The sequence below is a fragment of the Notothenia coriiceps genome, unplaced genomic scaffold (assembly GCF_000735185.1).
Source record: "Notothenia coriiceps isolate Sejong01 unplaced genomic scaffold, NC01 NC01_scaffold00026228, whole genome shotgun sequence".
NCBI classification, from domain to species: domain Eukaryota; kingdom Metazoa; phylum Chordata; class Actinopteri; order Perciformes; family Nototheniidae; genus Notothenia; species Notothenia coriiceps.
Window position 1 is genome coordinate 144774 of NW_011358929.1, and position 17211 is coordinate 161984.

The 17211-nt window shown below is 39.3% G+C and overlaps 2 protein-coding genes across 3 annotated transcripts; both read left to right on the forward strand.

The window, feature by feature from the left end:
• The first annotated feature begins 596 nt into the window (after positions 1 to 596).
• Positions 597 to 8677, forward strand: plat (plasminogen activator, tissue). 2 transcript variants are annotated; one of them, XM_010784211.1, is made up of 15 exons: positions 597 to 850; positions 2184 to 2271; positions 2646 to 2769; positions 2998 to 3132; positions 3884 to 3994; positions 4747 to 4921; positions 5086 to 5177; positions 5276 to 5450; positions 5547 to 5632; positions 5715 to 5780; positions 5904 to 6108; positions 6198 to 6334; positions 6649 to 6789; positions 6968 to 7116; positions 7338 to 8677. In XM_010784211.1, the coding sequence occupies exons 2-15, from the start codon at positions 2209 to 2211 to the stop codon at positions 7503 to 7505; spliced, it is 1827 nt and encodes a 608-aa protein (XP_010782513.1). In that variant the 5' UTR covers positions 597 to 850; positions 2184 to 2208; the 3' UTR covers positions 7506 to 8677. The 2 variants fall into 2 exon arrangements, with proteins under 2 accessions (XP_010782513.1, XP_010782514.1); XM_010784212.1 differs by having other exon boundaries at positions 2646 to 2688; positions 7338 to 7571.
• Positions 8678 to 9383: 706 nt separating this feature from the next.
• Positions 9384 to 16637, forward strand: LOC104956685 (B-cell linker protein). The gene is made up of 18 exons (XM_010784213.1): positions 9384 to 9523; positions 11725 to 11750; positions 11844 to 11878; positions 11977 to 12014; positions 12253 to 12346; positions 12433 to 12497; positions 12624 to 12675; positions 12776 to 12847; positions 13506 to 13534; positions 13830 to 13888; positions 14096 to 14126; positions 14318 to 14354; positions 14471 to 14567; positions 14746 to 14777; positions 14973 to 15016; positions 15097 to 15165; positions 15542 to 15700; positions 15847 to 16637. The coding sequence occupies exons 1-18, from the start codon at positions 9515 to 9517 to the stop codon at positions 15961 to 15963; spliced, it is 1065 nt and encodes a 354-aa protein (XP_010782515.1). The 5' UTR covers positions 9384 to 9514; the 3' UTR covers positions 15964 to 16637.
• Positions 16638 to 17211: the final 574 nt, after the last annotated feature.

A 17211-nucleotide genomic window follows, 5' to 3' on the forward strand; every position in this document is an offset into this window, starting at 1 on the left:
AATCAGGAGGAGACAGCCACGGACATTGGTATTTAGAAAAAATAAAAAGTATAAATATGCCTTATATAGCTATGGTCCTACACTATATTATTCAAATATAGCATGATAAGTCCACTTTAAGGAATGTTAGTTTTCGCACTTGATATACAGTATAGCCTATAGAGATTTCATTCTATAGATGGATAGAATTCTAATAAAACATTTTTTTTCCAACCCACCGCAAACAAAAATTACACATTTAATATTTCTTTGTCTCCAGATAGCCCTAGTTAGCCTACAGAAAAACTGCACACAACACAAAAAAAAAGTTTTGGTCAGCGTTTAAAAGAGTTGATCACTTTTAGGAAGTTGGTTCCACAACATTTAAAGACACACAGTTTCACTTTCCTGTTTTCTAACTTGTGTTGATGTCTGTTCATATGCATTAAATGTTATAAGACACACCAAAAAAACGGCCTAAACTCAGACCAGTTTCATAGTGGGAGTTCTTTTGATGGCTCCTAAACAGGGCCTCTGCATGTCACAGACAGAGAGGGTGTGGTACACATATGCTCATATCTAATGGGTGCATGCTGGTGTGTGTTTTTGTGGCGTGCATGTGTTGATATGTACGCATGTTTCCGAAATGCAAGGGGCTAGCAATATTTTAGCAGGAAACATATGTTTTCAGCTGACAGGGCTGGAGATAGGGGCGACTGAGCGGAGCTGAACAGCTGCACAAAGGAAACACAAAGGAAGTGTGTTGTTGCTCTGCCAGTGAGGCTCATTTGGGGGGTAAAAGCGCTGGAGAGCAGGGGGTTTTATTTCTGTGAGGCAGTGATAGCTTTCGAGGGGACCCATTCTCTTAAAGGTGAGTATGTGACTGCATATGTGTCTGGGTTTTAAAAGTAAAATCCTGAGAGGGAGTCTTTGTTCCAATGAACAATGAGCACAATGAACAGCAAATCTTTGTGTTAAAGAGTTTTGATTAGCTCCACGTTCCTGAACACTTTGTGTCTGTGTGTCTGACTGAGAGTGTGTGTGTGTGGATGCCAACGTAGCTGTTTTACGGATGTATGAAAACACAGCACTGTTTCTTATTAGCTAGATCAACCACAGAAGGTGAGTCATTGGAGGAACAGCCCACAGAGAAGAGTAGACAAATATGCAGGCATGTAAGCACAAAGCTGTGTCTGAGTTTTATCATGCAAGAGTCTAAAACGTTTCTAATGCTTTTTTTTAAAGCACATTTTTTATATTCAGGTAATTTCTCATTTTCAGACCTCATTGTGTGCAACTTTCTTTTTTTCTTTTCCATTTTCCTCTCTTCCCCATCACCCCCCCTTCTCCTTCTCTTTGTGTGACTCATGATTACTCACACTTGACTTGGGAGGAAGAGGTGCTCTTCTTCAACCTATTTTCTGCATATAATTATTATTTAAAATGGAGAAGAGGAACAAGTCTGGTTTCAGATGTCCTTTTCTAGAAGTATAAAAAGGAAATATGAGTGTAGTTACTTTTTGGGGCTTCTTTTTTGTGTCCTCTTCCTTCCCTTTAAAGTCCTGAGTCACTTTATCCTCCCACAGCTGCTGATCTGCTCTGCTAGAGGAGGAATGCAGTATAGTGCAGAAACCTTTAGTTGTGTGCTGGGTCCAAATTGTGTTGTTTGATGTGGCAGAAAGCGTCTATTTTTTAACATGAAGTGAAGATGATCTGCTTCCTGTTTATCCACAGTTGAACCGGTATAGAGGAATCATGATAATAAGGGGAATTCGTTTTCAGAGCAGGATAACAAAGACATATTCTATAGCACAAATTGTATGTTGAACTCGGTGACCTTTCAGATTGTTCATGCTGTTAAAACTTCCTGTTTGGGCCAAGAAGTTAACACTTCAAGGAACTAAAAAGGACCTGATGTTTCCCACCCTTTCCTCTCCAGTGATCTCCCTCAGTGGCAGGCGTAGGGATGGAGGAAGGAAACAGAATAGTCAGGGGAAGGTGACCAGTGTCGATGGTTTTCCTGTTATTGATGGCTTAGTGTTGACAGATTCATGACAAAGGATTTAGATGGATAGACATTCAACATTTAAAATACATGCTCAGTCTGCGCACACAGCATCGACAGGTATCAGCGCCTACACATGTTTGTGTTTGCTAAAACTTTGGACCATTGTCTTTAATATGTAACTTTATTCTTCTTCCAGCTAACTGAAGACGACTTGACAAGCCATGACGAGAACACTTGAACTAGTTGTGCTCCTGTGTGCTCTCTGCTGCTGCCTAGCGGAAAATGTAAGTCTGACATCCTCAACAACGATTTCAGACCTTTAACTACAAATCTTGCATAAGGAGGTCAAACAAGGTCTTATTTAAAAAATTAAAAAAGATTCTGGTGGTTTAAAATCCATCTGAGCAAACATGCTCTTTGATATTTTAGAATTTTTGTTTTTGTTTATTTATCTATTTTCTTTTTAAAGTACTGCTGTTAAACCTTTGCAGCTGACTCATAAGCCTTTGGTTTTGGAGCTCTACTGTCCTGTATTTTTATAGATTGTACATTTTTGCAGCACTTCAAAGCACCTGCTGCCTTGGTTGGAAACCAATGCCATGCAACCAGTTCCCTTTTACTGCTGCTCTGTGTTTATTTGATCTCTTCTCTATTGCAGGTTGAGTTGCTCCGCACTAAGAGAGGGACTCGTTTTTACAGAGGTGAGCCTGACAGACGGCCAGCAAGACGGACGCTTGTGATTATTCATGTCCAGAAGTCTACATCTTCCTTTGACACCTCCTGTGAGCCCCATCACTCTTCTGTTTGTCTTTTTCTATTAACATGCACCATCACCCTCACCACCATCAGTTTCTTTTAAATCACTGTTGCCATTCACGTGTTTGTGTCTCTCTCTCTTTATGCACCTTTTTTATTTGTAACCCTCTTTTACATGTGTCAATGATTACGTTTTCTGTCTGTCTTCCTGTTTGATGGCTGTTAACTAATTGTGTTTGTGTGTCTGTTCTCAGTACATTGTGTGGATAGTGAAGCGTCAGCAGTGCGTAGTTTTGGGGACACTTGGCTGCGATGGAGGGGACAGCGTGTGGAGTATTGCCATTGTGCACTAAGAGGACAACAGCGTTGTCACATTGTGCCCGTCATCAGTGAGTGTGTCATGGATGTAAACACATACAAACCCATGAGTAGAATTGAATGTTCTGTTTGTTAATGTTTCAGTCTGCATGCCTGTCCTTACTGACCTCTCTGTCTCTCATTATAGCATCACTGTACCTCTAACTTATTGTTAAATCCACTCATGATTATTTTTTTGACTGGCTCATCCGTCCCTGTTATTTCAGTGCATCCAAATGAAGAGCTATTGGCTTTCTGTGTTTTTTTGGTGTGTGTTATTTAGTCTGAGATTGTTTGAAATACTCCTGCCAGACAAGCCCTTGTGCGCACTTTCACCCCCATTGACGAATTCTGTGAAGCATAATTGCTTCTCCCTCAGACAAATTACAACCACATTTTCAGCTGGCCAAACTCTGAGCTCATACCATGAGTGGGAGAACGAGTGGGGCACTGTTATTCTGAACGCCAGCCTTTAGGAAATGTTGAAACAATAAATGAAAAACCAGGCAGGTGATGGCCAAAAAACAGTTCCGGGCTAGAAAGAAACTCTTGGGATGGCAGGGTTTTAAAAAAAAGAGTGTGTGAGAGCCAGGATGAACCATACACACAAAGTTCTTCTTAATATGTTAACGTAAAATGTGACACACAAACCCACCTATTACATTCTCTGTAAACACAAGTGGTTATGCCAATCATTTATGTTCTGATTATTGAAAAAGCTTGTGTTCTGAAGAGCTGGTTGACGTGTGACTGACTAACCGTTTCTCTGTCTGCCTCTTCCAGACTGCTACGTGTCTCAGTGCTACAACGGAGGAACCTGTAAGGAGGCAGTTTACACGTCTGACTACATTTGCCAGTGTCCCCCAGGCTTCAGTGGGACTCAGTGTGAGATAAGTAAGTACTCAACAAACTCTTTAATCCAACAGATATTATTTGTCTAAAACACTCAATATTTAGTTTACAAAAAAGCTGACCCTCACAATGATTAATGTTAATGTCATTATGTAGTCATCTGTACTGCAGCAGCTACATCTAGATATTTCACTATGCCAAGTTTTGAATTTGCATGATCGTTTTACATCACAGCAACAACAATAAAAGTTGTTTATCCATAACAGGGTGACATAACACTGATTAAAACTTCCTACGTACTATTTAATGACTCTAGATAAGGTCACAGTCTGACCCTGTGACTCATACAGGAGGGGTCATGGCCCTGTGGTTCGGAGACAAGAATCATAAACCATGGACAGACATTCTGGGATATGAATGTTTTTGTTTCTGCGGGTGACTTTAGGGGCACCCCGCCCTCTCATAATTATTATGCAAACCCCAGCGGTCACAGCCAAGTGATTTCAGGGAAAGAGTAATGAGTTACAATGGCCAGACTCAATAAATCTGATCACATTTACTATCCTCACAGTTTGTGTTTAGTCGTTGTTTTAACCCCTAATTGGAAAATTACTATTTATATGCTATTAGGACACACGTTGTTAGTTTAATGTCTTATATAAGCAATAACACTGTTTTAATAATTTTCTCAAATGCCAGAAGGAATTAACGAGGTCAGCTATTAGAGTGATATCAGTGTCATATATAAATGACTGACATTTCATCCAGTTTAACTGTGTCCTTTTGTCCAACAGACAGCAATGAGAAGTGCGTTTTGGGGCAGGGTGAAGGGTACCGCGGCACATGGAGCATTAGCCATTCAGCGACAGAGTGCATCAACTGGAACTCCACGTCTCTGAGAGGAAAGAAGTTCACAGCCAGGAAGCCCGACGCCAGCCTTCTCGGACTGGGCAACCACAACTTCTGCAGGTATGTGACTATTGTGATCAGTGCTGGAGAAAACGGCAAAATTATTTCAAAGATTGGAAGGATTTAAAAATGAGGTGCATTGCAAAATCTTGTTCGGATAAAGCATTTCATCATCATCAATGTGTTGTATGTTTGCTCAATGTCCTCATTGTCCCCTCCCCCAGAAATCCCGACAATGACAGCACTCCTTGGTGTTACGTCTATAAAGGCACTCAGATTGCGTGGGAGTTCTGTTCCATGCCCAAATGTCCAAAAGGTACAGCTTTACAAAAGCCAATATATAGTGAGCCGAAATACTTCTCATTAAACCATTCATTGCTTTACACTTGGGTTTCTTCGTGTGCTTTGGAGCAGATAGGAACCACCAATGTGTGCTGGGCTCGGGTCAGTCATACAGAGGCACAGCATCTGTCACTAAGAGCGGCTCTCGCTGTCTGCCCTGGGACGCTCCTTCTATTAAACGCAAGCTCTACAATGCCTGGAGATCTGATGCACTGGAGCAGGGGCTGGGCAGCCACAGCTTCTGCAGGTAGATATGCCAGCACCATTGTTCCTTTTCAGAGGTTCCCTTTCTGCATGCAGAAAGATTAGAATAACAGTATTTATTTTCCCTATAAAATAACAGGAATCCAGACGGTGATGCAGGTCCATGGTGTCACACCTACAAGAAAATGCAGCTGACCTGGGAGCTGTGTGACATACCTAAATGCTGTAAGTTTCTCACTTCCATTGTTTCATTCACAATGCAGCAATGTGCTATCATATCTTCTTACCCATGCTTGTCTTTTTTTAGCAAGACGTCCATCAATCATCAGCACTCTCGGTCCACGTGCCCCCACCACTAACAACAATAACAGAGGTAGGATGACTTCAAACTTCATATTCAATAAAAATTAACCACAGGCCACTTCCTGTTATGATTTTAGTTTTTGGTAATTTTGCATTTATTTAACCATCATCTTGGAACCTGTCCGCCCTGTAGCAACATGTGGGCAGCGCTTGGACAACACTTTGAACCGCCCGTCGTTCCGCATGTTTGGGGGCAGAGAGAGCGACATCACGGAGCAGCCGTGGCAGGCGGCCATTAACGTTTACCAGGCCCGCCACAGAAAACACTTTCACAGATGTGGAGGTGTCCTCATTGACTCCTGTTGGGTTCTGTCTGCTGCACACTGCTTTGAGGACAAGTAAGAATGATACTCACACCAACGCAACATGCAAAAATGTATCACGCTTGCCATGAAAAATTCCTAACATATTTCCTATCTTTTTTCAGTGATAAGGCTGAAAAATTGGAAGTGATCTTGGGAAGAACATTTCGGAAACAGAATTCCAGCAGCGAGCAGATTTTCAAGGTTGAGAAGTACTGGAATCACGAGAAATTTGACAACGAAACGTTTGACAATGACATTGGTGAGAGAACATTTCAAGAAACATTTATCACAAATGTTCACTGTTTTCCTTTGTCTTCATAGAATATTGTATTTATCACTGTTGGTGCAGAACATTTTGTGTGATCAAAATGCCAGCTTTTTATGAACTTATAAAAAACACAGTTTTGGCATGGTATTTAGTGAATGATGGCATGTTTTCCCCCAGCAATAATAATATGGAACCTTATGTGGGCCGCAAACGCTTGTTGAAACTCTAAATCCTCCCTCGGTCTTCATCCAAATTGTTCCAAGTGCCTTACCCTGACTTTTCCTCTGGTCATTTTCCACTTGCAGCTCTCTTGAAGCTAAAGACGGACATTGGCATCTGTGCTGTAAACTCTCCAGAAGTTCTCCCTGCGTGTTTGCCGGACCGCGGACTTGTGCTGCCCGACTGGACCGAGTGTGAGATCTCAGGCTATGGAAAAGACTCTGAGTGTAAGCAACATCCATTCTTTTTTGATGGCACTGTCATTTTGTAGAGCTGGCTACTGATTTGGCAAATGTTTCTCTCTCTTGACTGACCAGGAGAGGGCAGTGCTTCCATAAAGCCAGAATGTATTTGCTTTTGGATATGATATGCCAGATTAGTAATTCAAAAAAACTCTTTCTACAGTTTCTGCAGAGTTCTCTGAGCGTGTGAAGAGAGGTTACGTTCGCCTGTGGCCCAAAGAGCGCTGCGTCCCAGATGTGTTGTCTCAACGCACAATTACCCCCAACATGCTTTGTGCAGGTGATACCCGGGGCCTGGATGATGCATGCAAGGTAAGTCACTTTGTGTGTTATGGTGCTAAACCATTCATTTATGACGGACATTTCATCTGCAACTGTTCTGATACATTTAAAATCAAATATGCCAGATCTTTTCTGGTTACAGCTTCTCAGATGTGAGATTTTTCATTCAGCTGAATATATTTTAAGATCTTGATTGTCTTATTTATAATTTGTTCTCTCTCTAAATTCTACTTCTTTGCATTTCCCCACAGGGAGACTCTGGTGGCCCGCTCGTCTGTCGGAACAACAACAAGATGACCCTGATGGGTGTGATCAGTTGGGGCGATGGGTGTGGGCAGAAGGATAAACCCGGGGTCTACACCCGCGTCACCCATTACATCGACTGGATTAACAGTATAATTAAGGCAAACCCAGTCTAAAGTAAGAGAGACTGCAAAGAAGATTTTAATAGATGACCGTACCCACAAACACAGTGGGTAGAACAGCAAAAGCAAATATGTTTATCATTGAGAAGATAGACAGAGAGATAAACAGGACTCTCACTCTGTTGTTTATCTAAATGCAAACTAATTGAGGTTCTAAACAAGCGGGACCACTCCTACAGGAACTCACAAGAAAGACCTCAATCACAGTTTTCATGTTCAAAGTAGCTCTGTGTTTCATGTTTTTATGTTCCTAACTGTGTTAACTGTGACAGCACAAATGGACAAAAACACAGGACAAACTCTTTTTGCTCTTCTGGGTCATCTTGACCTAAATAATACTTGTTGTTTCTTCACGTAATCAGAGTTTTAATGTGTTTCTGAATATTTCCTCCAACAAAATGGAGGTTGAGGTGCCTAAGCTAACAGGAAAAAAGGAATGTCAGTACATCCCTCTTGTCTTTGTGCCATTTATGCAAATAAGTCAGAGCGGTAGACTTCAGGTCAGAAGTGCTTTTAATCCAAAAGAATACTCCACTTAACCCAATACATTTACTTGGCACAGCACAGTTATTCACATAGGAAGGAAGGCTTTAAACCAATATTTTATTTGAGGTTATGCTGGCGTTATATGTTTTGATGTCAATGGAAGTTCTGCATCAGTTTACTTTGGGGCTTTAGGGGATCCACACCGAAACACAAAACGTATCTGCTGGCTCAGATTCTGCTTGTTTTCACAGTTTGAACTCCTGTTAGCCTTTTAAATGGATCACATTTGGGACAGGTGGAAGCAAAGAGATACTCCTTTACAAAAACCTGTGCCATGCTCATTGTTCTCACTACGTGTTTTAAAATCAGATTCCCAGAGCACTTCTCCAACAGACACCTGGGTTGAGCCCAGCATGTACATAGCCTAACATGTATATTGTCTGAATATTGATTTTATATTGTTCTGTTCTCTGTTAAACTGCTTATTGATTGCAAAACATAATCCATTTGTCCTGTGACTGGGTTTTAATTTTTTTTTTACTAAGTTAATATTTATGTGTATTTTATATTGTATTAGAGAAAGTAATTTTTTGCTGTGTGTAGTTTGGTAATTTATTGTCTCTGTCATTATAACCACATCTGGCAACATACTCCTTTGTTAATAAATAATATTTGGAATACATCTTTAGTTGCTTCCTGCTTTTTGACCTTGTTGTGTGATTTTATTAGCTTCGATTAATCACTGAAATATTAGCATGGTTACAAATGAGTGAAGTTCAGTAAGGTAAAGAAGACTCAGGCCTTAACCTTTGGAATAAAATAGTTTCCTAAAGCACATTCCTGAGATGACTGATGATATTTTCAGCATCTTGGAAATTAAGTTCAAACTTTTTTTGTAAAAAATGATAGTGATGTTGTAATTGCCAAGATATGCTTATTGTTAAAACATAACCTTACCAGAGATAAAAAAAACATGTTTCCCATTATAAAAAACTGTATCCAAAAGCAGCATAATATGAATCAGCAACATATCGAAAGATTAGAGAAACCTGGACATGACTCATTTTGGTTTTACTCTGTGGGTGCTTTGTTCCCCACCTCCACTGTATTCGTTGTGTATTTTAACCTTGTATCAATGACAGTAGCTTACTTGCCAAGCTTAATAGCGTGTGTGTATCAGGAGTTAATAATTAATTTCCACTTTTTGTTTGCAGATAGAATACAAAGGAGATGTTATTTAGCAGTTGCAAAAAACCCAGATATATAACTGAGTTTGTTATATGGCCAAGACCAGTTTAGGGAAATGTGGAGCCATGGAGCTGCGTGAGTCGGAAGCTTATTTAAAGGCAGAGCAACAGGTGAGGCAGCCTCACTCAGGAAATGCAAATGAGATCAGTTAGAGCTGCTCTTCACATTCTCTCTGTATCGTTCACTCTCAATCTTCCAACCATTTGCATCCAAGGGCCGAAACAAAGACATATCCACATGACTTGAGCTGCAAGACTCAACCCCAAATCATGACAATGGTAAAGTACTGTTTTCTTTTTGGTCAAATGTTGGTTTACATCCTGATAACGTTGAGCAGAGTGATAAGGAAGTGGTCAGTGTTGTCGATGGCACAGTTTTAGGTTTTTGTAAATGAGTTCTCTGTAAACCTTTCATTAAGTAACTTATATTTCAGGTTGTTATCTCAGGGAATTCTGAATAAGGTAAATGTTATAATGACAGCATCACTATTAAAAGTTTAGATTGTTTGGAAGTATGAAGGTAAACACACATACAGGTATCGGCATTGTGCTTTTCTTTATAGATAAGAGTTCAAACAAGTTTGTTTAACGCTGTTTTATGTTTGTTCACTCCATAAAATCAGTTTCTTGGTTGACTAAGTTGAATTTATTACATTTGTATTATCCATGGTTTAGTGTAAATTTGATGACAACATTTAAACAGAATTAATACAGATGCAGATAAGGTTTGTCTTATTTACATCAGATATAAATCCAATCCATTCTTTTCTGAAAATCTATCAAGTTTTGGAAATCTAACAATTTTCAAATAGTGTCACTTCTACATATTTGCACTCATAATCCCAATCTTCATATCTGATTTTAATATTTGAACTTAATTATTATTTGAAATGTAATAACTTGAGTTGAGTTGAGCTGTTCTAGGAAAAATGTACTGACAGCAAAACATTAAGTCAGACTGGTGGTGATCTTTTTTAATAGATTCAATTCTTGTAACTCGTGCAAATGTTGTCAAACTTCTCAGGCGTCCTTGTAGAGACTCCAGTGAGTCACAGACATGCTTTATTTAATTTCACATAAAGAATATGTCTGATAATGTTTGCTCATCTAGATGTTTGGAACAGTAAATGGATATCATTGTAAATAATAGTGTCTAACTACAGCAGTGTTTAATAAAACAACAATTGCCGATAAAACACACTCAATTTCCAAAAGTGGAAAAGGCAGAGAAAACGTGGTGATCAAAGTATTTCCCCATTAAATATAATATGGATACACTATTTCTATCTGAACAGTAAAACATTTGAATAACGTTCAGTGTGTCTTGTCCTTGTTTGCATCATAATTCACTTCATGGTTACAGGACTTTTCCTTTTTCCTCCTCGGACCCTGATATAACTTTTCTCTGAAACTTAGGGAGGCTCATCCAAGAGAAGTAGCTGGACACAAAGCAGTCATTGTCACAGCAACTTGACCCATTTAAATGCAGATGTTTTTTTAATGAATGTACTGTGAGAGAAAAAGTCTGTAAATACAGTAGTTATCTTTGTCCTTTGTATCACCTGTCAGCTGCTCCTCATTTATCAATATTAGGACGCTGTTATCTAACATTTTATGAACCAATGTGTAAGAATTAGAAACTCTGCAGTCGGTCACCTTCGCTCTGACCACCTGTAACCAACACTTCCTCTAAAGATGCCTGGCACTGTGGGAAAACAAAATATATCCCTCTACTTCCTGATTTCACCTGACATGTTTATCTCCTCCTCCCCCTGCCAGCCTCAGCCACTCACCTGCAGATTAACTCTTCTGTGTTTTTACTGATGATGTTCATTAATCTCTGCTTCAAAACAGCCATTGTGATTAAACAGTAGCTTAAAGTCACAGAGATACAATCCTAAGGATGAGATTCACAAATAATACATACATTACAGTTCATATACCAAAACTGCACACTTTAAAACTAATTTAAAAACACCTTTAAACTTGCTTGTAATTGATTGATGTGATATTAATTTGAGAAACAACATGGTTTTGTTCCACTAAATTGCATTTAACCAGCACTTAAATTCAAAAAAATGTCTAAGGAGGCTTTACATAGATATTTTTAGAATATGCATACTGTCCATTACCACCTTTAAAATGTATAATAACCTAAGAAATTAACAATATTATATTTATTTCACTAACACCTAGCCTTGTTATAGGTACAATGGTGTGCACATAACAGAAACATTTTGGACTTGTACTACTGTACATACTGTACATACAGTATGTGTTACCTTGTATTCTGGTTGTTTTTACTGTACTAAATGATCTTGCTTACTAAATAAATCTCTATTGTCCATGATGTGGATCTTCCCCAAAGAGCAGCGTCTGAGTCAGGATGATGAAGCTGATTTATAACTAAAGTCAATACTACCAGCCAGTAGTGAAGTTTATTTCCTTTGGATACTCATCTGCGATTTCTCTATTTTCAGAGCTTCTTTGGAAAGATGAATAAACGGTAAGTATTGTGGTCGTTTGTAAAAAAACTCAGTATTGTTGCTGTTTATGAAATAAAATGACTTCAGCATCTCCCCTGTCCTCTCTCCCTCAGACACAGTGGACCTCCAGCTCCACCCAAAAGGGAAGGTGAGATTTGACCACACCGACAAATAAAGGGGAATAGTTTGGGTTCCTTCTGTCTTTGTTTCCTCACTGTGGACTGTTTTGAATGTGTTTTTTCACAGATGACAGTGCAGGGTTTGGTTGGCCGCAGGATGAGTTTGTGAGTAGAAAGACATCAAGCTTCTGAATGTATGCTAATATGAAGGGGTGCTGCTTTATTAAACATGTTTCATCATTCGAATGCTACAGTTATGACATTTATCTTAAGCACTGTTGCTTCTTTCTGTAGAGGGATACAGTAAAATGCTACAGTTTAATATGACTAAACTTTATACTTATATTCTCAGTATTATTGATGAGTATTTGTGAAAAGGCACCACTGTATTTTCTAATGGCAGGATGATGAAGATGGTGACACGTATGAAGTGCCTCCGTGTGAGCTTTCGCCTGCGAAGGTCCCACAGACACAAGTGGAGGAGAATGTTTATCTGGGTAAACACATTGACTCAATAAAGCAGATAGGGTTAGGGTCTCAACAAGAACAGAAAGGCATGTTTAAATTCTGTTACTCTTTGCAGAGAGGACATCGTCTCCTCCGCCTCCTCCTCCTACTCCACAGAGGAAGGCTGCTCCTCCACCCAGGGTAGGCACACGTTCAGTAAGAACACCTCAGTGTCCTGGAAGTCTGTTTCTGTGTGTCTCTGCATCCATCAAGCCTTCTAAAAATACTCAGCATTTCTTTTAATTAGAATAATGCTCTGTCATCCAGAAACCTCAACAACGCACTGAGGATTTCTTCCATGATCCCAAAACCGAGAAACGTTAGTCTTTCATCTTTATTATTTTGCTGTTCACAAACATAGTGGTGCTTTATTCAATTCATAACCCACCTCTCTTCATTTCTCTAACCTATGTTTTCAGCACCGGAGGTAGACAGAAATGACAAGCCTGGAAGAAAGAATAAGGGGCCTCCTCCAGACCCCATTGACGAAGGTGCTATGATCACTTCTACACACACAAAGCCTTTCATAGAAATTCTTTATCAGTCTGTAAATGTATGTTGACTGAGAGGAGGGTATATATCAATCAGGTGGTATGACAACCACATAAATACATTATTTGTTTGTTATTACTCATGTGCTAGCTACAAAAACAGTCAACCCACTCTATGAAAGACTTTGCATTTCCTCTATCTGTTCATCCATCTGTCCAAGGAAAATCTTTCTGCTGCACAATCAATGTTGAATGTTTCCAGCAGCAACCGGTTGTTTGTTTGTGATCAAATATAATAAGAAAACTGGGTAAGAGGAGATTGCAGCTGTGACTGAAACAAAGAAGAGGGTGCCACCTGCTGTTGTATTGCTGAACTGCACTCTGAGACTAGGCTTTATTGGCAAACGGATCTGAAAGAAGAATGGAAAATGTTGCCAAAATCAGTATATTTACAAGATGGGGAACTTTGTGTCATAACAATAGTGGGTTATTTTTGTATCCTCTGGCTTTGCCCAATTGTGCAAAACTTAAGGTCAAAGGTCATGAGCAAACTGTGGGAGATGTTTTGCTTTTGACTTAAAAAGTGTTATATTTATAATGTAATTAGGTAATGACTGAATCACAGATAGATCTCCAATAATTTCTTTCTGCATTTCAGATGTGTATCTGGATCCAAATGAAGAACAGGTAATATACGATATTCATCAACCCTGTCTAAAACATTAATACATAAGGAGAAGGCAGCAAAAGGCCATGGTATCAGATTTGTTTTGGTATAATGGGTAAGAATGGCCCTGACTGTTAACAGCCACGTATACCTTCAAATGATTCAGATATTGTCACAAGCCTGACTTCAGTTATCTGCATGAACTGTGTATGGTTTATCACTGGGCTTCAACAGGAATGATTACCCAACACATTACTCCATGTGTATAGAGGAATACACTGCTATGTTTTATGAATTTGTCATTCTGTGTTTCAGGGCGACAATGAGGAGCTGTATTTAGAACCGGCTGAACTCATACCTTCTCCCATACCCATGTCAGTGCACTCAAAGCATCTTCTGATAATTTGTACCGACCAATGATACAATCTGTCTGCATGGCTCCATACTACCTGTCACACCAGACAGTAATGCTGCTGTGTTTTACAGTAACATGCAAATATAGCAGATAATGTTAGTGGCAACACACAGTAACTTCCTAGTACTAAACATGCCATGAAAATGAACGTCCTCTCTATTTGCAGGTGGAAGCCACCGGTTCCCAGAGCTCATTCTGTGAGTGTCTATTCCTCTCAGTTGTTATCATTTCCTTATGCTAAGCTCTGTCCCTATTTAAATAAAGAATGTCAAAATAGAGGCTGAATCAGAAATAGACGTTTTTATTCATACTCTTTTTCAATTTCCTAGGTAGGAAATGAAACTCATCAGTATGACACAGCAGAAACTTTTTATTTCCCTTCTTTCAGAATCCATTCCTGCCGTCCTTAAATGACTCAAGTACAGGTAAAGACCAACAATTTTATAATTGTGAAACACTAATCAGTACAAACTACATCCAAATAAATAATTGTTATCATTATGACAGCGATGAACATATCTTTTCTCTATAACTCCTCCAGTTGAAGCAAGACGGGGCACATTTCCTACCAAACTCCCTTTACCCCCCACCAGTGTGAAGCCCCCTCTGCTTGCCCACCCGAAGGAACGCAAACCCAGGTAAGAGATGAAAACTACAAAGTCATTTCTAAGCCATAAGAAACACGAGTTGAACATTAAATGGCAGTGATTTACATAGATTTCCAGCTTGTTTCTGCAGATGATCCCACCTGAAAGTGTACACATCCATCATTATTCAATTCAATGTTTAACATGAGATGTATGGTCTTTATTCTAGCCTTGCACCAATGCCAGACACTAAGCCTGTGGGTAAGCTACATTTTTGTTTATTAAATAGTGTTTTTTAAATCCTGAGAAATGACTGTGATCATTTGTGGTCTGCATATATATTTGAAGAATTCCAAACGGCGCATGGACTATACTTTACATCTATTTAAACATGTTTGGGAATATGGATTTACTAAACCTGCGAAAACACACAATATGTTGTCTGTCTATTTGAAGTCTCCTCTGGTGGAATGAGGGCGACCAAACAGTCTGGGAATGAGGTAAGTTATCTATGCACGCAGAAAATCAAATACAAAATAGTGAGGAATGATTTACTATTGTTGACCATGTGATGTTACAGGACAAAGAATGGTTTGCTGGAGATTGCAACAGAAAGAAAGCCGAGGAGCTCTTACTGAGGGTCAACAAGGTAAAGTTGAATTGAATGTGGAGATAAAATGTGTTTTTTTTCCATTTAGTGGTTTCAGGGAATAATGATTGGAGTTAATTCGTCATTTCAAACAAACTTTTTGTTCAGCTGAGCTAACAGAAAGGCTTAAGGCAAGGGTGTTGCTCAGATATTGGAGAAATTTGCTGCGTGTTCATGTGCATGTTTTTGCTGACGCTCAAATAAAAGTGAGTCACACACCTTCAGGGCCTCTGTGAAGGTGAATTATTTCCCAATTCAACCACTTACTTTGGAAAATATGGAAAATGTTTTTACATCACCCTGAATTCTTTATCCATCCTGCACTGTGATGTGTAAATCTTGCTTGGATTTCCCCTTCTCTTTGTCCTCATTGTAGGACGGTGCCTTTCTTATCCGTCACAGCTCAGCTAAGGGCATCCGGCAGCCGTACACCCTCGCTGTGCTCTACCAGCAAAAGGTGTACAACGTTCCCATCCGCTCCATGGGGGAGACACAAGGGTATGCCCTTGGAAAAGAGGGCAAGAAGAATGAAGAGGTGATGGCAAATTCATATTTAAGAAAGGAGAGTGAGCTGTAGGAAGACACAGAGTGTAGAACGCAAAAAATAGAGCAGGGTTCTGGAAGAATGTTAATCTTTTCATTTATTACATCTCTCCGTTTATCTTGCTGTCCCTCTCTCAGATATTCAACTCCCTCGACGAGATGATTTCTCATCACAAGAATAACCAGCTTCTTCTGATCGACAGCAAGAGCCAGGCCAAGCAAACAGCTTATTTAACCCATGCTGAACGCCCTTAAAACCACACTAGGAGCTTCTGTCAGGTTGTATTCAGGGTAAAAATAATGAACATTGTACCGTTTGAAAGTCTCTGTAGGTACACTGTGTGTCACATGTGTGTATTAAGTTTAACTCTATGAAATCAGTCAGCTAACGTATGGTTTCCTTTATATTGTTTACAGATAGGAATAGCTTGTAATGCACTGGAGCCTTAGCAGATATCATATTTCAGCAACCATTTCTCCAGAAAGTAGTCTCAGCTTCTGCATGATGTAAGAACAGCATAATCTTACAGTAAAGTTTCTGTTGGTTCGCAAAGTGATATTGTGTTGTCATAACTTTAGCAACAATTAGACATTGTTAACAGTTTTTTTGTGAAAAGGAACATATTTCACTATTTGTTTCCGCCTTAAGATAATGGTGTTAGTGTAATATTACTGTATATTTCAATCTCCTTTCTAGCATTACAGTATATTTCTGCTGTGTAACAGATGCCAAACCACATCACATTGCCTCCCAGGTTGCAGCTTAACTCTTCACTTTGTGCCTGCTGCTCATTTCCAGTATGACGGTGCTCATGTGTGATGAACTGTTGAGATAAATGTGACCATTAATCAGACATTTTTATTACAGCAATAGAGAGTTGTTGTGAGTCTTTCCCCCAAGTTTAGTTTGATAGCTTTAAAATGGTTTGATATATAGAGAGCCGCAGTGACGCGTCCTTAAACCCGGAAGTAAACTTCTTCCGGTTCCTTCGTCTAAAACGCAATGCAATTTCTCCATAGGATTTTGGAAAATAGCTCGAAATAAGGTCTGTGGTTGACACATATTTAAGAGATGGATCACGTTTTGTTCAGCCGGATAATATCCACATGTCAACCCTACTTTTATAATTTTTGAATAATAAATCTAGTCGGCAGAAGCAAAATGCTAACGTTATGCTATAAACGTAACTACAAGCCAGTACAGCAGGCAGGTTCTGCACGACTTCAACGTCACTCCAATTAAGATCGTTTAACTGACTTGCACTGAAACTGCACTTTGAAAACTTTAAATTATATTAACATTTTTAAACTTGGTATACCCCGGTTATCGATGGCCGTTTTGTTTAATGTATACCACGTTTATCTAGGCCCTTTTTGTTTTATGTTAGACATGTCCACACTGTGTGAAACGATATTTCGATATTCTGGATGTATAACACATGTAGAAATTTTTGGACAATAAAGCCTTAATTTGACTTTCGGTACTTGGCATATTTTAACAAA